This window comes from Bos taurus, chromosome 21 (assembly GCF_002263795.3).
Source record: "Bos taurus isolate L1 Dominette 01449 registration number 42190680 breed Hereford chromosome 21, ARS-UCD2.0, whole genome shotgun sequence".
NCBI lineage: Eukaryota > Metazoa > Chordata > Mammalia > Artiodactyla > Bovidae > Bos > Bos taurus.
Genome location: NC_037348.1, coordinates 60,304,881 through 60,328,956, shown reverse-complemented (window position 1 = coordinate 60,328,956; position 24,076 = coordinate 60,304,881). Strand labels below are relative to the sequence as shown.

The window sequence follows — 24,076 nt, the reverse complement described above, 5'->3', positions numbered from 1 at the left end:
CCAGGGATTGAACCGGGGTCTCCTACATCGAAGGCAGATTCTTTACCAACTGAGTTTATCAGGGAAGTCTCATATTAAGTAACAAAAAGGATTGGGATCATTGCCCATTTGCACATGCATATGCATAATTCAGTTCAGTCACTCGGTCTTGTTTGACTCTTTACGATCCCGTGGACTGCAGTACGCCAGGCTTCCCTGTCCTCCACCATCTCCCGGAGCTTGCTCAAACACATGTCCATCGAGTCGGTGATGCCATCCAACCATCTCATCCTCTGTGGTCCCCTTCTCCTCCTGTCTTCAATCTTTCCCAGCATCAGGCTCTTTTCTAATAAGTTGGATCTTTGCATCAGGTGGCCAAAGGACTGGAGCTTCAGCTTCAGCATCAGTCCTTCCAGTGAACATTCAGGGTTGATTTCCTTTAGGATTGAGTGGTTTCATCTCTTTGCTGTCCAAGGGACTCTCAAGAGTCTTCTCATAATTGCTCAACGGTTCATAAAAGTATACTCAAGTATCAATGATCTAATTAATAGTGTTTTTAAAAAGTAATTTTATAACCCTATGAAGTGGACAAAGCAGGGTGTTGTTATCACCATCTCAGAGTGATTGAGTGACCTGCCTGGGGCCTCACGGCTATCAGTGGGGCAGCATGGTACAAGGCAGGAGGCCCTCCCCAACCCCACCCACAGGGAGGGCTCAGATGGGCCAGCCCACTGGGACATCAGTCTGAGAAATCCAGTTGCCAGCCTCAGGGAGACAGGCTGGGGAACAGCTGGAGCTTTAGGCAAAGGCTGTGCTGTCAGCAAATACAATCAAAAGGCAGGTAAAAGGTAGCAGTAACAGTGAACAGCTGTGGGGAGTGATGGAGTATCCAGTGTGGGCCAGGCCATGTGCTAATGGCTCTCCTATCATACAGGTTACCACAACCCTGGGTAGCGTAACCATTGTCTCCCCCCATTTCACAGCCCTACCAAAGGTCACACAGGTAGCCGTAGAATTGGAGTCCAGTTGCGTTTTGACTACAGGGGCCAGGCTTTATTTGCCAAACAGCTGGAATAATAACAATGAGTAATGACAGTAGCTGATGCTGATCAGAGTTGTACTATTTGCTAGATGTTGTGTGTCAGCCTTAGTCCTCCAAAAAAGCCAAGGCCAAGATGACATTAAATGTGCAAGAAGTTTAAGAGGGAATCATCTGTGAGAGAAAATGAGGCGGGAACCCGGGAGGCTGGGAGGGACCAGGTCAGTCCAGTGCAGGTCTGACCCCGAGTCCAGGAGGACAGGAGCTTCTTAGGCTGCCCTGCGAGTCTAAGGGAGTTTGGTAAGACCGTGGGGCATCCTGAGCCCATCCGAGGAGCCCAGGGTCCCCTAGGGACAGGCCTGCCCTCACGTTCCTATTTGTGGTCACTGGTGGCAGCAGCTGAGGGACTGAGGCCTTGGTGCCAGCTCTAAAGTCAGAGATAATTCTGGAGTCTCAACAGGGGGCCCTGGCCAAGCCTGCTCTGGGCAGTAGACCTGAGAGGCAGATTCTCACGGCCCCGCATCCTGGGACATGCACTTTGGGTGCATTTTCTCAGTGAAGTCTGAAAAAAAAATTCTGAGAGCTGAGTATGACTATACTCCCACTTTACAGACAAGAAAACCAAGTTCAGGGAGACAGTGACACTTGTCTGGATTTACACAGCTGAAAATAGGCCAGCCTTGGAAGGAAAAGAACTCCTATCATCAGACAGCTCTGGCCGGTTCTGTGCTAATTAATCTCCATCACAGCTCGCTCTCACCCAGACCCCTCAGCAGGCTGCCCAAGGTCACGGGAGAAGGGGCAGGGGCTGTGATTCGAACCCCAGCTCCTTTGGTCTCCATGTCCTGCCTCTTTCTGCATCATGCCACCATCTTCCCAAGGCTCTGGCTGTTGTCGTGTTGTCTAACTACTGGCTTCGTGTCCACAACAGAAAATATGCCAGCTGGAGCCAGAGGGCCGTGTGAAGGTGGATGTGGTGCTGCAGGCAGCCGAAGCCCTTTTGGCATGCTGCCACGAGGACCAGAAGACCGAGATCCTGGCTCGGCTGAGAGACATCAAGGCCCAGTGGGAGGAGACGGTCACCCACATGGTCCACTGTCACAGGTAGGGCGGTCGGGGCCCTGCCAGGCCTTCATCTGCAGGCCTGCTGCCGGCCCGCCATGCCCACCCCTGTGCTGGCCTGGGGCTCCCTGCCCGAGCGACAGCTCTCAGGTCCAGGGATGGCTGGGAACAGGATGCTCTATTGGGATGTCAGCCAGCCTGCCTGCCTCTTTCTAATTATAATCGGGCTTAATGATAATAATAGACAGTGGGAGCCCATCGTGTTTTGCCCACAGTGAGTTCTTAGGAGCCTTGCCTGGTGTGCGCCCTCCAGCAGAAGGGGCCGAATGGCCCCGGGGGGAAGAAGCCCTGTTGCCTTGTTAGCACTTTAGTCCAGATTTTCTCTTTGTACCAGGCAGCCTGGTGGGGGTGGGCTCTGACCTGAGGTTGCTTTTTGCTCTGCTGGTTACTTGCTGTGTGGCTTCGGGAAAGCTCCTTGACCTCTCTGAGCCTCATGCGTCTCATCTGGACAATGGATATCATTAAGTGTTTCTTAAAGAAAGTTATTAGGAGGATGGCGGGAGATACAAATGTCAAGAGCCAGGCGCAGCCCTCGGCATACAGGAGGTCTTTGATGGGCAGAAGCTACCAGCATCCTCTCCATCTTAATAAAATCAGAATGAGTGGACTGGGAGGACTTCCGTGCTTTCTGCTTTTCAAGCTCTTTCACTGGAATTCCAAAGTGGCTGGATGTTGGCTGCACCAACAGCCCATCTCCATGTTACAGATGGGAAACTGAGGCGGGTGCAGAGGCCGGGTGAGGCAGAGTTCGTGATGTGCCTGGGAGCCACACACAGGCCCCCAGCCCTCTGTCACTGAGCAGTGATGAGCCCACAGATTCTATTTCCTCTGCAAATGATGATATACACACACTCCCCATGGCAGCCTTCTTGGGACAGCTAGTGGGCACCCATGTAGTAGGAGACGGGGTGGCTATGTGCGGAGTCCAAACACCAGAGAGAGTGACTGGAGGACACTGCATCACTAATGGGAGTTTCGGGCTCGGATTTGGGGTTCTGGTGGCCAAGGGCATCAGCAGGCTGGGGGTTCTCAGAACAGGTCTGGAATCTGAGCTACGCCAGTGGTCAGCCCCATGGGGCTTGCTTCCCAGACAGGAGGGTCTTGTCTAGTAGATCTAGGGTGAGGCCTGAGAGGGTGTTCTTGTGCCCCCCACCCACAACCCTCCTGTACCGGGGAGGGGGCAGTGGTACGGACTCCCCGCCCTGAGCCAGGTGGGGGATGCTCACGGCGCCCGTGGCTTCCGCCTGCAGCCGGATCGAGTGGGTGTGGCTGCACTGGAGCGAGTACCTGCTGGCCCGGGATGAGTTCTACCGCTGGTTTCAGAAGATGACGGTGGCGCTCGCGCCCCCCGTGGAGCTGCAGTCCAGCCTGAAGGAGAAGCAGTGGCAGCTGAGCCACGCCCAGGTGCTGCTGCGCAACGCGGACCACCAGGCGGTGCTCCTGGACCGGCTGCTGGAGGAGGCGGCCTCCCTGTTCAACAGGATCGGGGACCCCAGCGTGGACGAAGATGCCCAGCAGCGGATGAAGGCTGAGTATGACGCCGTGAAGGCCAAAGCCCAGGTGGGTGAGAGTGATGGGCTGTCTTCACCCATCCATCCGTTTATCCCATCTACCCATCCAGCCACTCATTTGCTCTCTAAACATCTATCCTTCCACCTATCCAACATCTACTATCAACCTACCACCTCCCATCCATCCATCTCCCTACCCTCCTATCCATGTTTACCCACTCACTACCTATCTCCCCACTAAACTCCCAAAGCTCCCATTCACTGTCTACCCACTCACCACTGCATCCGCTTACCTACCCAACCTTCCATCTACCCACCCTCTTTTTCACCCATCAGTTTACAAACTCGTCCATCTACCTTCCCACTGACCTAACCAGATCTCCTATTCCTCTATACAGCCACTTAATCACTCAGCCACTGGTCTGTTCATTCACCTGCTCATCAACCCACCCTTGTGCTCTTCACGCACTCATGTACGCATCCATTTCTCCACCACCCACTGTCCGCCCTTCACCCACGTACGTGCTGTCTGCTTGTCACCTGTCTCTTCACCCCCATCAATCTTCCCCCTACCCATCCACCCAGCCCTCCACCATCCATCCACCCACTGCCACATTATCTACCATCCAGATGGCCAGTGTTGCTCATGCTTAATACACATGTGGGTACTTAGTATGTGGGTGTTGACTGACTGATGGACGGTGAGCTTCACTTCCGCCTGTCTCTCCTCTCCTCTTCCTCCCTCTCTCCTCTTTTCTTTAGTCCTTCTTCTTTGCTCTCTTTCTCTTCCCACAATCCCTCTGTTCACTCTTTGTCCCTATCTCTCATCTCATGCTTTTTTTAAAAAAATTAATTTATTCATTTTAATTGGAGACTAATTACTTTACAATATTGTAGTGATTTTTGCCATACGTTGAGATGAATCAGCCATGGGTGTACATGTGTCCCCCATTTGGAAACCCCCACCCACCTCCCTCCCCATCGCATCCCTCAGGGTTGTCCCAGAGCACCGGCTTTAAGTGCCCTGTTTCATGCATCCAACTTGGACTGGTCTTACCTCATTCTTGCCTTGGTTTAAACCGTTCATTGAGTTATTATGTTCAATTTTGTTTCAAGAAATTCTGTTTGGTTTTGTATTATGTCTGTTCTTTGTTCCATTGTCCCTTTTCCTTTAAACTTTGCACTCCACCCAGATAAGGATCGGAGAAGGCAGTGGCACCCCACTCCAGTACTCTTGCCTGGAAAATCCCATGGACGGAGGAGCCTGGTAGGCTCCAGTCCATGCGGTCGCTAAGAGTCGGGCACGACTGAGCGACTTCACTTTCACTTTTCACTTTCCTGCCTTGGAGAAGGAAATGGCAACCCACTCCAGTGTTCTTGCCTGGAGAATCCCAGGGACAGAGGAGCCTAGTGGGCTGCCATCTGTGGGGTTGCACAGAGTCGGACACGACTGAAGCGACTTAGCAGCAGCAGCAGCAGCAGCAGATAAGGATGCTATCTGTAGGCATTCTAAGCATGCATATTTTACAGTCATCAGGCTGCTCAGGTAGCTGAAGTTCAAGCCCGATGCTTCTGTCTGTCTGGTCTCCTAACATGGTGGATTGTTTCTGTGGGGGCTTCGTAATTCTGAGCTCTGAGCTCATCCTATTTAAACCCCATCTGCAGAACCCCGTGGCTGGGTCTGGCACTCAGAGAACTTGTGTTTGTTCCAGCCAGGGTGCTGTGGGAACTTACCTTCAGGATTTCTGTTTTCATGTCACTAAATTGTCTTGGGGGTCCCTAAATCAAGTGGGTTCTCTGCACTTGAAGCCCCAGCAAAAATGGTGCAGAGGCTCCTGGCTGCATACTCTGAAAGGTAAATGTTTCTTCCTTTGCTTTCTTAGACAGAGCCCAGGCCGAAAGACATGTGCTTCTTTCCTGGATTGTGCTGGTGGGAAGGTTTTTTCTCTAGTCACCCTTTGACAGAGGGGGAGCCTCTGAGGGTTCTGCCTTTGGGCAGTGGTCTCCACCCTCCGGGACCCAGAGTCTTACCTCTTCCCGCAACCTGAGCAACCAAGGAGATGTCAAGCACACTTGTGAGTTTAGTAACCTGTTTTCTGGAGCACCTTTCCATCTGGTCCACGGGAAATCACTTACCTTGGCATGTGGGGGGTGTGTGTGTGTGGTTCTGCATTTAAAACACACCTGCTACATTTTATCCAGCATTTCTGGCTGTGGTAGAAGGGTATTCAGGCTTCTAGTCTCCTGTGTTGCTGGAGCTGGAAGTCTCCTGGGTCCTTCGAGTTATGGGAGATGGTTCTATAATAAGCCCAGATCTGGGAATTTGCGAGCAGGAATAGGATGCTAGCCTCTGAATGCTTGGGGAGGGACCTGGGTTCCAGGCAGGCTCTGCTGCTTCCCAGCTGTGTGGCCCCAGGGCCGCTCACCCTGAATGAGGGTGCATCTGAGCTCTTTGAAGGCTGGAGAACATTTTCCCAGCATAAAGGATGACATCTGCTCTCAGTAGCTATGATAAAAAAAATAGCCACAACAATGGTGTCTGCCACACAGCAGGTGCTGGGAGCCATTCACTCAATGAATGAGAACCCTGCCCCTGCAGCTTGGAGGCTTGGAGGACAGGCAGGTGGGTGGAGCTTGTCTCTAGGAAATGTTACCAGTTGGCCCTCCCTCACCGCATCCAAGTGCCTAGAGCCAGCCTAACAGCAATCCTCTCTCCAGGTCTGCCCCGCAGGCCCAGGCAAGGAAGATGCCTGCGCATGGCCTCCTTGCTGTGACTTTACAGGAAACAGGTTCTTGTGTCAATCAACAGAGAGCTACTCATGCAGGAATCGGAAAGTGGCTTTGTGTGTGTGCGTGTGCGTGTGTGTGTACACATGTGTGTGGAAGGGACATACTTGGGGCACCCATGAGCACCAATTCTGAAAAATGATCACCTCAGAGGTTCTCATCGTCCCTCCAGGGGACTCTCCCTCCATCGGATCCCCCCCCCCCAAAAAAAAAAAATCAAAGAAAGCACAGCTCTTATTGGCGATCGCTTCCTTTTCTAAGTCCCTTCGTGTCTTTGACCTCACTTGCTAAGATCATGGCATCTGATCCCATCACTCCATGGGAAATAGATGGGGAAACAGTGGAAACAGTGTTAGACTTTATTTTTTGGGGCTCCAAAATCACTGGAGATGGTGATTGCAGCCATGAAATTAAAAGACGCTTACTCCTTGGAAGGAAAGTTATGACCAACCTAGATAGCATAGTGAAAAGCAGAGATATTACTTTGCCACCAAAAGTCCATCTAGTCAAGGCTATGGTTTTTCCAGTGGTCATGTATGGATGTGAGAGTTAGACTGTGAAGAAGGCTGAGCGCTGGAGAATTGATGCTTTTGAACTGTGGTGTTGGAGAAGACTCTTGAGAGTCCCTTGGACTGCAAGGACGTCCAACCAGTCCATTCTGAAGGAGATCAGCCCTGGGATTTCTTTGGAAGGAATGACGCTAAAGCTGAAACTCCAGTACTTTGGCCACCTCATGTGAAGAGTTGACTCATTGGAAAAGACTCTGATGCTGGGAGGGATTGGGGGCAGGAGGAGAAGGGGACGACAGAGGATGAGATGGCTGGATGGCATCACTGACTCTATGGACGTGAGTCTGAGTGAACTCCCGGAGTTGGTGATGGACAGGGAGGCCTGGCGTGCTGCGATTCATGGGGTCGCAAAGAGTCGGACACGACTGAGCGACTGAACTGAACTGACTGATCCTCTCTGTCTTCTTATGTAGTAAATAGAGAAGGTGTGTGTGATTGGGACCCCTTTTTCTAACTTAAAAAATAATCCACAGATAAACAGCAAGGTCCTACTGTATAATGCAGGGAACTATATTCAATATCCTGTGATAAACCATAATGGAAAAGAGCATGAAAGCGAATGTATATATCTGTATAACTGAATCACTTTGCTGTGGAGCAGAAATGAACACAAAGTTGTAAATCAACTATAATAAAAAAAATTTTTTTTAATAATTTAAGGGTGGGATACCACTGGCCCTTAGAAAGAACTAGAAGTCCTGGCGACTTCCTACATGGGCTCTTCCTTTGGTGGAACCCCAGGTCCTGGATGAGCTGCTGCACCTGTGCCCATCAGAGGAGAGTGGAGGGGAGCAGCTGGAACTCTTGTGGGTCAGGCTCAGAAAGTGGATGCAGTGGTACACAGGAGGTTTTGAGTTCCTGGATGAGGGAGCAGGTTTTTTCCCCAAGGGTTTTCCCAAGGCAGAGCCCAGCTGGCAGCCTCCTGGGCTAGGAGTGTGGGGGCTCTGCCTTGTAAGGATGGGGTTGGGGTGGCGTAGGGGGAGCTGCCGCCTTGGCTGAAGTCCTTGGAGTTGCCAGATGAACTGATGAATTCTGACCTTGATGTGGAAACTGGGGGGTGGGAGGGGGTGTTGCAGGATGATTGGACCCCATGAAAGAAAGCAGTTTGGTTTGGACTTTGGGGCTGTTGGCTGAAGCTCACAGATGCTTGATTTTCTCTTTCTGGATGTCAGAAGTTTGGGAGCTCTGTTGTAACTCATGGAAGCCCAGGTAGCTCTTGGAAGGGGGCTGGGATGGGGATGGCAAACGTGGAGCTGTTTCTTGTCTGTCCCAGAGCAGGCTGCAGAAGGTTGAAAGGTGCTGGGTGGGGAGGGGCCAGGGCCGGCCCCTGCAGAGCCTCTGAGGTTGTATTCAAGCTGTCATGTGAATGTGCATTTTGCTGGAGAACAACCATAGTATCCATTGGATTCTGGATGGCGCCGTGACCTTCAGAAGACAGAAGCTACAGAGAGGGGCAAACTTTTGCAACACCCTTACAAGGTTCCTCATTAGTAAAATAGGGAGTAGCCTTCCCACATCCCCTGACATCAGCCTCCCAGGCATACCCCATACCGGGCCTTCAGCCCCAGACAAAAGGAGAACACTCTGGCTCCATCCTATGCAGGGTGGGGTACGTTGCATGTCCAGTAACCCTGAGGTTCTTGGTGACCCGGATGCCTCCTAGTCACCTGCTCTCTGCACATTTGATGAAGGCCTCACTTTGTGTTAAAGGCAGATGAGAAAGCCACCCTGAGGAGGCAACTGAAATCCTCCTACCCCAGTGACGAGAGCCGTGCAGGGATCCCTAGAGGTCCAGGCCTATTCTCAGGGTGGGCAGGGTCCCTGGGATAGTGTCTTAGCCTGCTTGGGCCAGACAGAAAAGAACAGCATAGACAGAGCCGCTTTAAAAGCAGGAATCTCTTTCTCACAGTTCTGGAGCCTGGGAGGCTGAAACTCAAGGTGTCAGCAGATTCGGTTCCCACTGAGGAGTCTCTTCTTGACTTGCGGACATCTGCCTTCTCACCGTGTCCTCACAAAGTGGAGAGGGAGGTGTCTGCAAGCCCTCTGATATCCGTTCTTATAGAGGCACTAATCCCATGGCGAGGACCCCACCCTCATGACTTCCTCTGATCCCGATTACTTCCCAAAGGCCCTACCTCCAGATATCATCACTTTGAGGGTTAGGGCTTCAACAGGTGAATTTGGGGAAGCTGCATCTGAGTCCATCGGAAATACCGTATGTATTACTTTTATTTATTTATTTACTTCTGGCCGCCCTGGGTCTTCATTGCTGCTCATGGGCTTTCTCTAGGTGTGTGGGCTTCTCCCATTGCCAAGCATGGGCTCTAGGGCACACAGGCTTCAGTAGTTGTGGCACATGGGCTTAGTTGCCCCACTGCATTTCTGGAATCTTCCCAGACCAGTGATCAAACCCGTGTCCCCTGCATTGGCAGACAGATCCTTAACCACTGGACCACCAGAGAAGTCCTATTAACATCTCAGCTTTCACCAAGGAGTTCTTTCCATCATTTCTTCTGCTAGTTAACAGGCCATTATCTTTGCCTCTAAAAATCCAGTTTTGACTTCTGATATGTTAATTAGCAAGGCCTCTGGTGTTGGTAGGGACAGGACCACAGAAACATGGTAGGGGCCACTCTGGACTGGGGCCTTTGAGACCACCCTGTGGCATGGGGTGGATTCTTGACCAAGACAAAGGGCTGAGCCTGGGGATGAGCAATGGCACAGTCAGCCGAAAGCAACTGAAAGTCAGGAACGGACAGAGCAGGCTGGTTGCCAGGAGGCGGGGCCTTCTTGTTTACTTTGCCAGTGGTTTTCAATCCAGTGATTCTGTTTTTGGAGGGCCAGGCAAATAGTAGCATCCGCCTCCTCCCTGCCTCCCGGGGCAGGGGCCCTGTTTGGCATCTCGGCCAGGAATCAGGGCCCTTCCTGCAGCTCTTTGCAGAGGCATGATTCCACGCTGCCCTTGTTAATTGGTTGGGTTTTGACATTCCTGACGACTCTGCCCACACAGATGGGTTAATTGTTGGGTCTAATGAGAGGAGGTGGAGTGCTCTCTCATTTGTCAGGCACATTCCTCCGACGTGGCCCGCCGGGCCGCGGCTGAATTGTGTTCTGTGATCTTGTTCTGCCTGGCATGGAACGCGGCTGGATGCCTGCCCTACTCGGCCGCGTTCCTCTCTGAGCGCCTGCTCACCATCACAGAGGCTTTTGTTTACTCTGGATTTCCCCGAGCGCCAGCACCTCGTCCTTCACACACGCAAAGCCACCAGCCGGCACTTTTCTTGGACAGTTGGCTTCGGTACAACATTTATCACCGTCGGCGTCAACCAGGGGCCCAGCCTTTATTCTCTGCCTAGTATTCTTGACCCACTTTGTTTTATAAATGAATCTTCCCGTGGAGGGAGGAAGCTGGGAAGGATGCTGGTGGATACAAATAACCCCGGGAGGAGGAGCCAGCGAGGGAGACCTGAAAGAGCCAGACACTGTGCCTCGGTCCACTTTCGGAATTCGAGCAGCCCCACGTTTCCCATCCACCAAGCGCTAATGTTGAAGTTCTGAGCCTCACTCCCATAAGAGAATTTTCAGCTCTTTACTGAAAGATTTGATCTTGTACCTTGATTTCCCCATCCCTGAAATGGGGAGATTATTTCTCACTTGCTATGGTAGTTGCAAAGGTTTAAATGGGCCTTCCCAGGTGGTGCTAGTGGTAAGGAACTCGCCTACCAACACAGGAGATGCAAGATGGGTTCCATCCCTGAGTCAGGAAGATCCCCTGGAGTAGGAATTGGCTACCCACTCCAACATTCTTGCCTGGAAAAATTCCATGGGCAGAGGAGCCTGATGGGCTACAGTCCATGGGGCTGCAAAGAATCATGTATGACTGAGCATACACATAGCCATGCTTAAATAGCTAGAGACTATCTTAATAAAACATATTTTTAAAAATGGTTTAAATGAATCAGTATTTCTAGATTTGGTGAGGAGCTTCTCCACGGGAGGTGAAGGCACATACAGATAGCCAGGGAGGTTATTCAAATCCACGTGTCTATCTACCCTTCCCAGTTGAGAATTGTTGACTTAGCATCATAGAAGGTCAGGACCTTCCTGAACTCGGCCTGGCCCCATGGCTGAGAGCTGAGGTCAGCAAACTATGGCACGTGGGCTCAAGCCAGCCTAATGCCTGATATTTTTATGATCTGTGAACCAAAAAGAGTTTTTATAAAGTAAAACAGAATATTTCATAAATTGTGAAAATGGTAGAAAGTTCAAACTTTAGTGTTCATTATTCATTTGACTGGAATACAACCCTTCTTTATGGACTTGCCTGTGGTTTCTTGTGTCCTACAAAGTAACTAGCACATAAATGGTTGAGAAGTTGCAACAGAAATCATGTGGCAGGCAAACCCCGGGGTATCTACCATCTCCCAGAGAGAAAGAGTCTGCCACCGTCTGGGCCTGCGCAGTGATTTTGGAGTCTGAAGCTTGCAGTAGTGATCATGTACACAGAGGTCTTAGGGCAGCGCCGGTGCCTTGGGAAGTGCTCGGGTGGTAGTGATATGTAGTTGTTGCTGTTCAGTTGCTCAGTCGTGTCCGACTCTGTGACCCATGGACTGCAGCCCGCCAGGCTTCCCTGTCCTTCACTGTCTCCCAGAATTTGCTCAGATTCATGTCCCTTGAGTTGGAGATGCCATCCAACCATCTCATCTCCTGTCACCCCCCTCTCCTCTTGCTGTCAATCATTCCTAGCATCAGGGGTCTCATCTTCTGTCACCCCCTTCTCCTCTTGCTGTCAATCATTCCTAGCATCAGGGGTCTCATCTTCTGTCACCCCCTTCTCCTCTTGCTGTCAATCATTCCTAGCATCAGGGGTCTCATCTCCTGTCACCCCCCTTCTCCTCTTGCTGTCAATCATTCCTAGCATCAGGGGTCTCATCTCCTGTCACCCCCCCTCTCCTCTTGCTGTCAATCATTCCTAGCATCAGGGGTCTCATCTCCTGTCACCCCCCTTCTCCTCTTGCTGTCAATCATTCCTAGCATCAGGGGTCTCATCTCCTGTCACCCCCCTCTCCTCTTGCTGTCAATCATTCCTAGCATCAGGGGTCTCATCTCCTGTCACCCCCCTTCTCCTCTTGCTGTCAATCATTCCTAGCATCAGGGGTCTCATCTCCTGTCACCCCCCTTCTCCTCTTGCTGTCAATCATTCCTAGCATCAGGGGTCTCATCTCCTGTCACCCCCCTTCTCCTCTTGCTGTCAATCATTCCTAGCATCAGGGGTCTCATCTCCTGTCACCCCCCTTCTCCTCTTGCTGTCAATCATTCCTAGCATCAGGGGTCTCATCTCCTGTCACCCCCCTTCTCCTCTTGCTGTCAATCATTCCTAGCATCAGGGGTCTCATCTCCTGTCACCCCCCTTCTCCTCTTGCTGTCAATCATTCCTAGCATCAGGGGTCTCATCTCCTGTCACCCCCCTTCTCCTCTTGCTGTCAATCATTCCTAGCATCAGGGGTCTCATCTCCTGTCACCCCCCTTCTCCTCTTGCTGTCAATCATTCCTAGCATCAGGGGTCTCATCTCCTGTCACCCCCCCTCTCCTCTTGCTGTCAATCATTCCTAGCATCAGGGGTCTCATCTCCTGTCACCCCCCCTCTCCTCTTGCTGTCAATCATTCCTAGCATCAGGGGTCTCATCTCCTGTCACCCCCCTTCTCCTCTTGCTGTCAATCATTCCTAGCATCAGGGGTCTCATCTCCTGTCACCCCCCTTCTCCTCTTGCTGTCAATCATTCCTAGCATCAGGGGTCTCATCTCCTGTCACCCCCCTTCTCCTCTTGCTGTCAATCATTCCTAGCATCAGGGGTCTCATCTCCTGTCACCCCCCTTCTCCTCTTGCTGTCAATCATTCCTAGCATCAGGGGTCTCATCTCCTGTCACCCCCCTTCTCCTCTTGCTGTCAATCATTCCTAGCATCAGGGGTCTCATCTCCTGTCACCCCCCTTCTCCTCTTGCTGTCAATCATTCCTAGCATCAGGGGTCTCATCTTCTGTCACCCCCTTCTCCTCTTGCTGTCAATCATTCCTAGCATCAGGGGTCTCATCTCCTGTCACCCCCCTTCTCCTCTTGCTGTCAATCATTCCTAGCATCAGGGTCTTTGCATGTAATTGTTGCCACGGCTGCATTCCGAGGACGTGGCAGGGAAAAGACCCAGCTGTGTGGTTGACAGACCCAACGTTGACATGCTGTGGTCTGCAAAGCCAAGTGTCTTGGCTGTTAGCTAATAAGGCAGAGAAGAGTGTCTGGGATCTTTGTGTCCAGGGAAGGGGTTGAGGGTCGGTTGCATCACATGCTCCCTACACACACACACACACACACACACACACACACAGAGTCAGGCCTGGGAGGCCAAGGACAGCCTGGGCTGGGGACCCTGGTGACCCACTTCTCCCCTCCCACAGGACAGAGTGGACTTTCTGGAGCAGGTGACCCGTGAGCATGAGTGTTTCCAGGCGAGCGTGGACGAGTTCCAGTTGTGGCTGAAGGCGGTGGTGGAGCGGGTAGATGGCTGCATGGGGCGGAAGTGCCGGCTGAGCACCCAGGACCGTCTCTTGGCGCTGCAGGTAACCCCGCGCGAGTCTCTGCTGGAGGAGGGAGGGATGCTCAGGGCTGGTGGGTCTCTGTTAGGGTTTATTTACTAGGATGGGGCCGGGAGGGAGGGGAGCCCAGGAGATACAACCATCCCCACATACAGGCCCGGAATGAGGATAAGCATGGGATCTGGTATAGAATGTGTCTGGGGCTTCAGCTGCTTTATGGAAATCTCTGAGCCAGCAGGACGTTTAGACACCAAGACCGCGACAGCATGGTCTCACGTGGGGACATCTGGCCATGGAGATGTCTTTGGCTGTCACAGCTGGGGGCAGGAGTGCCCCTGGCATCTGGTGGATGGAGGCCAGAGATGTTGCTAAACACCCTACAATGCACCGGACAGCCCCCGGCAGCAAAGCGTTATCTGACCTCACATGTCAGTATGTGAGCATAAGAAACCCTGGCGTAGGCATGGAAATTGCAGTGGGGAGAAGCTGCGTCCACTCTGGCCTCCCTAACTTCCATGACCTCAAATGTGCTCTGACGCCCACTGTAAAGTGAGTGGGGAGATTCTCTTCTATAATGCCAGGACCACTTTATAATTTTTGCCACAGTTCTACAGCATCTGTACCGTTTATTTGGTTTTCTCCAGGCAAGAATACTGGAGTGGGTTGCCATTTCCTACTTCAGGGGATCTTCCCAACCTAGTCATCAAACCCACGTCTCACATGTCTCCTGCAATGGCAGGCAGGTTCTTTACCACTCTGCCACCCGGGAAGCACGTACAAAGGTGTATTTGTCAGTAAAAAGGAATAAAGTGCTGTTATACAGGCCAACATAGAAGAATCTAAAAACATTATACTGAGTGAAAGAAGCCAGTTTCAAAAATTAACTTACTCTATGATTTCAAATAGATGAAGTTCTAGAATCTTCTGGCATGTTAGACGTGCTCTGTATTTTGATAACAATGTGAACTTCAAGGGCATGTGTATTTCTCAAAACTCTTTGAACAGTAACACTCAGGAGCTGCATAGATTTCCTCAGCTTACAGCGTGGCTGTGTTCGAACGAGCCCATCATTAGTTGAAAATATTGTAAGCTGAAAATGCATTTAGTATACCTTGCCTACGAAGCACCATAGCTTAGCCCAGCCTACCTTAAGTGTGCTTAGAACATTGCCATTCACCCAAAACCTTCTAACATGAAGCCTGTTTTATGATCGTGTTGAATATCTCAAGTAATTTATTGAATGCTATAGTGAAAGTGAAAAAGATTGGTTTACACTCATTGCCACTGCCCAGCATCATGAAAGAGCATCATGCTACTTATCACTAGTGTGGGAAAGAATCAAAATTCAAAGTGAGATTTCTGCTGAATGCATATTACTCTCATGCCATCGTAAAGTCAAAAAATCGTTAAGTCGAACCATTTTAACTCAGAGACTGCCTGTATTTTACTCCATGTAAATTACACTTCAATAAAAGGTGAAAAAAAGATTTTGAAGGTATTTTCAAGTAAACCAGACTTAAAAGTGTTTATTTAGGAAGTTTTATAAAAGTGTTTATATTTTTAAAGTTAAAAGTTGATGAACATTTATTTTGAATGAGAGGTTATATCATTGTTATGAATGAAATACCAGTTCTCATTCATAATTAGTAGATAACTATACAAATATATGTAATGACGCCAGATGGGGTCGTTAGGTTCTATTTAGGTCTGTACTTTTGCCAGCTGAAGGCTCCAAGCCTGAGGCTGCCTCTGTCTTTGTTAAAAATGAAGATTAGGGACTTCACAGCAGGTCCGTTGGTTAAAGATTCCACACTCCCAATGCAGGAGGCATGGGTTCCATCCCTGTTCAGTGAACGAAGATCCTGCATCCTGCATGGTGCAGTCAAAAATTAGTACGTAAAAATTTAAAATAAAATAGAAAGGAAGATTAACAAATGTCAGAGAGTGTTGAAAACAGAGAAGTACCCAACAGAGACTTTCCCTTTGACTTAATCAAATAGCTTGTAAATGACATGGGAAGGGAATTACATCCTTCATGTTATAAAGGCAGGCAGTCCACCCCTTGGAAAGGTGCCCAGGCCCCAGCCCAGCAGTAGGAATTAGCACTTGGCATGATGTTCCCAGGGGCTTGGGAAACGCAGCAAATGTTTCCTTTTCCCCTCATGTTTTTTCCTCATCCTCTCCCCGCTCTAGGGCATTGCCAATGATTTTCCTAAGGGTGAGGAGTCCCTGAAGAGGCTGGAGGAGCAGGCCGTGGGGGTCACCCAGAACACCTCTCCTCTGGGTGCAGAGAAGATCACCAGAGACCTGGAGGAGATGCGGGACGTCCTGGAGAAGCTGCGTGGGCTCTGGGAGGAGGAGCAGGGAAGGTTGCGGGACCTGGTCAAGTCCAAGGGAGCCTGCGAGCAGCAGAGGGGGCAGCTGGAGGCCGAGCTGACAGAGTTCAGGAAGGACCTTCAGAGGCTGGCGGAGGAGGGCCTGGGGACCACGGCCAAGGCTGCGACCGAGGATGAGCTGGTGGCCCGCTGGAGACTCTACTTGGTAAGCAGAGTTTGGCGACACCACGGGGCGATCCAGGTGCTGTGTGTGCCCCAAGGCATCCCCACTTGGAGCTCCTCCATGTAGTGGAAAGATCATGCTACGTCTCAAGCACGCTTGCTCTGGTTTTCTTGATTTTGGATCATCTAAGTTCCGAGTATAGTAGGCAAGTTGAGTGCTTGTACCCATTTTCCAGATGAGGAAACTGAGACCTAGAGATATTTTTTTTTCCCTCTCAACACCCCCAAGATGACATAGTAAGTTGGTGGGTAAATAAGAGGTGTATTGACTCCAAGTTTGCCATTTCCATCCCTAATAGTGGGATATGGAGGGGGACACTTTCTGAGCACAGAGCAGGGACTGTGACATCAAGGGAAGGCTCTCAGTGTAGGGAAGATGAGGTGCGGACACAGCAGGATTTCTGAAGAGGCCGAGCAGACGATGCCTGTCCTGGGGAGGGTGGAGTGGGTTCCAACCCAAACACGGCATCCAATCAGAGCACCCTCCCCCTGTGCACACCCACCCTCGTGCACACTCGTGAGAGGTTTGGCTTGAGGACAGAAATTTTTCAAGTAAGGATTGCCACCACTCCTTTCTTTCCTTATTACATCAGCAGGCTAGCTCGTCAGTTCCGTTAGGAGAAATACCTAAAAGAAAAGCCCTCGGGCCTTACCTCCACTCCACACTGTTCTGTTTTTTTCTCTCCCTTCTAATGTTGCTCATGCGCAGAAATATTTGTGTGTAGATAGAAACAAGGTACACACACACACCGTAGCGCCAGTCAGCCTTGCAGGAGACCAGATTCACCTCCAGGGTCAACTTGGTGCCATGGTGGGAATTGCATCCTCTGTGGGATTGTCCTCCTCGGCACAGGGCAGGGGTGGTGTGGTGCAGCGGTGAAGGGCGAGGACTTGTGGATCAGACTGCCTGGGTTCAAATCTCAGCTCCTCTCCTTGCCAAGGCTCTGACTTTGGGAAAATTGCTTTAATCTCAGTTAAACGTGACGTGTTGGTGATGATAACAGGACCTGCCTCTCACATTCCTCATGAATGCGTGAAGACAAAAAGTGCTCAGAACAGCAGAGAATCAGCACTCAGGGAGTGTATGGCTTTTACTAGGAGCTCTAGGTGAGGGACAAGGTCAAAGGGTGCAAACTCGGCAGGTTGGGGGGAGAGTAAGTTCTGGAGAGCCTCAGCAACACTCCCCTGTCCTGACAGTCACCAGCCTATGAAAGTCACTCATTCGTGTCTGACTGTGACCTCATGGACTATAGCCTGCCAGGCTCCTCTGTCCATGGAATTCTCCAGGCCAGAATATTGGAGTGGGTAGCTGTTCCCTTCTCCAAAGGATTTTCCCAACCCAGGGATCGAACCCAGGTCTCCCACATTGCAGGTGGATTCTTTACCAGCTGAACCACCAGGGGAGACCTGTGCCCAGCTATGATTCAGGAGGCCTTTCCCAAAGCAGGAGGCTGAACACATTCCCACAGGCATTGTCTGTCCCTCCCGATTCAGGGGTCAGTTATGACCAAGATATGACTAACCGGAAATCAGTGAAAGAGAATTTCAGGACTTAGTAGAGGACTTTTCTACTTAAGCAGTGCTTATGTTGTAAGAAGCACTCCTGCTCTGTACTCAGCACCCGACAAATGGTGTGGCTCCCTGTTACCATGGCAGCCGGGAAGTGGGTTCTCAGGCCAGCCGGTGTCCTGCCAGAGCCCATTCGCTTTCCACTTCCCCACCCTGCCTCCTGCTGAGTGTGGACCCTGCAAGAGTCAAGGTCAAGGTGGAACTCATCACTTCCTGGGACAGCAGGAAAAGGCAGCGCCTAAATGTGATCAGGGCTTCCCGGGCAGCGCTAAGTGGTAAAGAACCTGTCTGCCAGTGCTGGAGAGACATAGAGATTTGGGTTCAATCCCTGGGTCAGGAAGATCCCCTGAAGGAGAAAATGACAACCACTCCAGTATTCTTGCCTGGAGAATCTCACGGACAGGGGAGCCTGGCGGGCTGCAGTCTATAGGGTCGCAAAGAGTTGTACATGACTGAAGCAGCTTAGCCTGCATGCACTCAAACGGTTGAGAGGCATGGTTCGGGGTTGCCGGGTGGAAATATCCTGTTGACTTGCTGACAACAGTAACTGCATCCGCAAATCACCTTTTTTTTTTTTTTAATTATTTGTAGTTGTGGCAGGCAGGATCTTTTTTTTTTTTTTTTTTAAATTTTATTTTATTTTTAAACTTTACATAATTGTATTAGTTTTGACAAATATCAAAATGAATCCACCACAGTTCATTGCAGCATGCAGAACCTTTCTCTATCTTAATTTCAGCATATGGGATCTAGCTCCCTGACCAGCATTGAACCCACGCCCCCCTGCTTTGGGAGCATGGAATCTTAGCTACTGGACCACCAGGGAAGTCCCACAAAGCATCTTTAGATCACTGTCTCCCTCAGTGCAGGTGGGAAGTGTCGGGGGGGCAGCTCCGACATCAGGTCCACCGTTTCCCAGCTCTGCAACTGTGAGAAAACTCTTAGCCAGAGTTTCCTTGCGTATAAAGTGGAGACACAGAGGACTACCCTCCAGGATCATGGCAAGACTTGAGTGAAGGGGACTCCAGGGCACTGAGCACATTGTCCCGGCTCCCTAGGTGTTAGTTATCTGTGTGATTCGGTGCCAGTCCATGGCCACGTGATGAGGTAGGTGATGAGAAAGAGAAAAACCAGCTCATCAGAAGTCAACGTTATTTGGGGGTCACAGAGTGGGAACAGAGGGGGGCTGAGCTCTCGGGGCCCCCGTCACTGCCCTGGACGACCGTGTTCCCCCAGGCTGGCCCACCCCCACGGCCCACGTTCAGCCCCCTGCTGTCTCAGAACCTCACCCCGCCGCCCCTCGGTGTCATCTGTTGCTGCAGGCAACCCGGGAGGCACTGGCCACGGAGGAGCCGCGGGTAGACCGGCTGCAGGCCCAGCTGAAGGAGCTCATCGTCTCCCTCCAGGACCCGAAGCCACTCTCGGACAGCGTGGTCGCTGCCATCCAGGAGTACCAGAGGTACCGGGCGGGCCGAGGGCAGGCCTGGACCCCACGCTCAGGGGCCTCTGCCCATCTGGCACCAGCTGCAGCGGACTTGTGCCCTCTCACTACCTGATAACCAATAATTCTTGCTCCTCTCAATGACTGGCTGTTATAGGGTCTCCCTGAGCTCAGGCACTAACCCATTTCCATAATATTTTGCATTCTGCTTCCAGAAAGAGACCTGAACTTCGCTTTTTCCTGTGCTAAGTGGCTTTTTCACTCATTTCCATTCAGTCTCCTAATGCAACTTTGCACCAGAAACTGGTGTCCTATGTAATGGTCCAAGGGGAGGGCGTTCCTCTAGGCCAGCATCATGCCGCCACCTGCTGGCGGTACTGATGGAAGCACCTGGGCCTGACTTCAGGCCAGTTTCTACCTCCCGTCAGCCCATGGGCTTGGGCACAGACGGGGCTCAAGGCTCTTAGCTCAGCAAAGACCAGCAGATCACATATCCACCCTGTGTGGAACTGGGCACAGTGTAAATTTGGAATCAGTGCCTGTTTTTTACTATGTGAGGCTCAGAGGGGTTTGGAACACAGCCCAATGGTTCCCATCTCTGTTGCTGTTGTTTTAGTCACTCAGTTGTGTCCGATTCTTTGTGACCTCATGGACTATAGCCCGCCAGGCTCCTCTGTCCATGGGATTTCTCAGACAGGAATACTGAGGTAGGTTGCCACTTCCTTCTGCAGGGGATCATCCCCCACCCAGGGATCGAACTCGCATCTCCTGCGTTGGCAGGTGAGGTTTTTTTGTGTGTTTTTTTTTTTTTTTTTACCACTGAGCCCCCTGGAAAGCACCCCCATCTCTGTAGCATCTCTCATTCCCTTGTCTGATACAGGAGGTTCCTTGAGAAGGAACTCAGGGAGCTCCCCCTTTGCTGGGTGTCTCTCACCCCACAGTGTTAACAGGCCACCCTTCTATACATCCAGAGCTGGGACCTGGTTCCCCCCAGGGTGCTAGTGGGCAGTGGGACAGGGTGGCTGAGGTCTCCTTTGCTGCTCTTGCTGAGGTGGCAGGTGCTGGTTATCTATGACTGGGTGCTAGATATTCTATATATACATAATATATATATACCTATGGATATACATAATATACATATACCCATGGATATACATAATATACACATACCCATGGATATACATAATATACACATACATATGGATATACATAATATACATATACATATGGATATACATAATATACATATACCTATGGATATACATAATATACATATACCTATGGATATACATAATATACATATACCTATGGATATACATAATATACATATACCTATGGATATACATAATATACATATACCTATGGATATACATAATATACATATACCTATGGATATACATAATATACATATACCTATGGATATACATAATATACATATACCTATGGATATACATAATATACATATACCTATGGATATACATAATATACATATACCTATGGATATACATAATATACATATACCTATGGATATACATAATATACATATACCTATGGATATACATAATATACATATACCTATGGATATACATAATATACATATACCTATGGATATACATAATATACATATACCTATGGATATACATAATATACATATACCTATGGATATACATAATATACATATACCTATGGATATACATAATATACATATACATATGGATATACGTAATATACATATACATATGGATATACATATGGGCTTTCCAGGTGGTGCTAGTGGGAAAGAATCCACCTGCAATGCAGGAGATACAGGTTCGATCCCTGGGTCAGAAAGATCCCCTGGAGGAGGGTTCCGCAACCCACTTCAGTTTTCTTGCCTGGAGACTCCATGGATAGAAGAGCCTGGCGCAGTACAGTCCATAGGGTTGCAAAGAGTCAGACACGACTGAGCGGCTTAGCAAGGCATGGCACGTGTAGTTGGTTTATAGTATTTTGTTAGTTTCAGGTGTACAGCAGAGTGATTCAGTTATACATATATATCTATTCTTTTTCAGATTCTTTTCGTTGTAGACTATTATAAGTTATTGAATACAGTTCCCTGTGCTACACCATGGGCATTATATTTGAAAAATTATCTGTAGGAATTATTTGGGCCTAGTGTTCCCTTTTGCTTTTCACTTTCATGCATTGGAGAAGGAAATGGCAACCCACTCCAGTGTTCTTGCCTGGAGAGTCCCAGGGACGGAGGAGCCTGGTGGGCTGCCGTCTCTGGGGTCACACAGAGTCAGACACGACTGAAGCGACTTAGCAGCAGCAGCAGCAGCAGTGTAATGGCATCTTATCAAGAAGGGATTTTGTTTGCTTTTGTGAGTTGTTGGGGGCAGGCAGTCTGAGTCTGAGGTCTCCACAATTCCTCTTCGAGGCTTGTTTCTTTCCCTAGTCTGGAAGCTGGGCTGCATGTCTGTTGGAGGACTGGCTTACCTCCAGAGCACTTGTATCCGGAAAGCCTAGGCCTCAGGGTCCCCTGGACACCATGGCAGCCTATGGAATAGGGAAGAGCCTGCCCTGGGAGCAGCACACTCGAGGTGCTCTGGGAGTCTGGGGGGAGCTCTGGCCCCTGGACTGACTCACTCTTCTCTCTTGGTGCCCCTTCTCCTGTGCTCACAGAATGAAGGCCAAGAGCAGCAGGCTGCGCAACGCCGCGGCCACGGAGCTGTGGCAGCGTTTCCAGCGGCACCCCCAGGACCTGCAGCTGTGGAGGGAGCTGGCCCAGAGACTCCTGGATGTCACCGCCAGCCTGCCAGACCCGCCCTCCATCCACACCTTCCTGCCGCAGATCGAGGTAAGCCTGGTTCTGTCGGGAGGGATGGTGGGTGCCCCTGAGGGAGACCACCAGCCAAATGTGGCATTTCAGCCATCCCCACAGGGAAAGAAATATCTCTCGGTCCTCCGGGTATCTGGGTGGAGCTCACTGTAGCAGTCTGGCAAGTCCCACGTTCACACTTGTAATTATCAGGGACAAAAGTCACCCTCAATTCTTAGAGAAAAGGCGAAGCCTGGTGCCTGGTGTGGCCCCAGGACTCTGCCCACGCCGGTTCTCTTCCCGACCCTGCTGCAGACAGTCCTCTGCTGGAAGTCTGAGGATGTCATGCCGTTATCTTTACTGTGTACCCATTGGGATGCATGTGACAAGGGGCAGAAAACCTGACTTTCTGGTGGTTCCAGAGCTGGCTTGATAGCTCAGTGGTATGTTCCAGAACCCAGGCTCTTTCCAGCTCTAAACTGCATCTGCCTTCATGGTCTTGGGGTGGCTGCCAGCACTGCCTGTGTGCATCCTCACAGGTGTATTGGGCTCATGATATATGGCTGTTTGTCCTCGTATTTTCAGTTGACACATCTGAGCTTTTTCTCAGCATCCTGTAAAATGGTTCAATAGCATGGCTCAATAATTCACTTTAAATGGATGCAGAATATTCCATTTGGGGGCATGCCCTTTTATTTATTTTTTAAAGTAGCCACAATTCGATTGTTGAGGTTGTTTGCAATTTTCACTGTCATAATGAATGTACACTGAATATGTATGTACACTGATTTTTATTTCCATTGCTACCATTCTCCTCATTTTACTGATGAGGGATCTGGGCCAAGGAGAAGTGAGAGAGTGTGTTCAAGGTCTTGCTGCTCAAGAGAAGCAGAGCTGGGGCCAGAATGGTGGGTTATAGAGTCTTGGCTAACATTCTCAGCCCTGTTTACACTTTGGCTTCTGGAAACAGCTTTGCGAAACAAGCAGAACGATTCTTATCATTTGACTGTTGAGGAGCCACTTGCTTGAGGTTAACACAGCCGTTAAGTGACAGGGCTGGCTTTGACCCAGGCCTGTCTAACTTTCCCTGCTGTGTCAGGATATTGCCTCCTGTGCTTCCAACTGGGGCAGAAAGCAAACTGGGACCTTCTTGAGGCAGGAGAGAGGTCCTGTCGTTCTAGAGTGGGACCCAGGACTCCAGGGCAGGACTTTCACTGAGCAGTGGGTTGGAACACGTGGGGCCAGGACTTTGACTTACTCACCTTTGGAGTCTGTTTGCTGGTTGGGAGTGTGTCTTGCGGAGAAGGCAATGGCACCCCACTCCAGTACTCTTGCCTGGAAAATCTCATGGATGGAGGAGCCTGGTGTGCTGCAGTCCATGGGGTCGCGAAGAGTCAGACACAACTGAGCAACTTCACTTTCACTTTTCACTTTCATGCATTGGAGAAGGGAATGGAAACCCACTCCAGTGTTCTTGCCTGGAGAATCCCAGGGACGGGGGAGCCTGGTGGGCTGCTGTCTCTGGGGTCGCACGGAGTCGGACACGACTGAAGCGACTTAGCAGCAGCAGCAGTGTGTCTTGCATCACGCCCACTGGCCTGCCTGGGCAGAAAGGATTTCACAGGTCAGGGCTTGAGCTGCCAGCCCTCTCTTTTTTGGCCACACCATGCGGCATGTGGGATCCTAGTTCCCCAGCCAGGAATTAAACCCATACCCCTGGCACTGGGAGTGCAGAGTCTCAACCACTGGACTGCTGGGGAAGTCCCACCCCTCTCTTTTCTCAACTCAGCTTCTGCATCTAGCCTCAGAGCGGCTTGTGGATTGAAAGTGAAAGTGTTAATTGCTCCATTGTGTCTGACTCTTTGTGACCCCATGGATTGCAGTCCTCCCAGCTCCTCTGTCCATGAAATTCTCCAGGCAAGAGTACTGGAGTGGGTAGTCATTCCCTTCTCTAGGGGATCTTCCTGATTCAGGGATGGAACCCAGGTCTCCTGCCTTGCAGGCATATTCTTTTCTGTCTGAGCCACCAGGGAAGCCCTGTGGATGAGCAAACCTCCAGCCAAAACCTGGGCGTGGCTGGTGTGTTAGTTCTCTAGGGCTGCTGTAACAAAGCA

At 50.5% G+C, this 24,076-nt stretch overlaps 1 protein-coding gene across 1 annotated transcript in view; it reads left to right on the top strand.

The window, feature by feature from the left end:
* SYNE3 (spectrin repeat containing nuclear envelope family member 3) overlaps positions 1 to 24,076 on the top strand; it is a 108,639-nt gene that overhangs the window by 50,898 nt on the left and 33,665 nt on the right. Inside the window, exons 3-8 of the mRNA NM_001205869.2 lie at positions 1,950 to 2,122; positions 3,391 to 3,700; positions 13,457 to 13,618; positions 15,788 to 16,135; positions 19,044 to 19,180; positions 21,827 to 22,001. Coding sequence (NP_001192798.1) covers positions 1,950 to 2,122; positions 3,391 to 3,700; positions 13,457 to 13,618; positions 15,788 to 16,135; positions 19,044 to 19,180; positions 21,827 to 22,001 — 1,305 coding nt within the window. The remainder of the gene's footprint in view (positions 1 to 1,949; positions 2,123 to 3,390; positions 3,701 to 13,456; positions 13,619 to 15,787; positions 16,136 to 19,043; positions 19,181 to 21,826; positions 22,002 to 24,076) is intronic.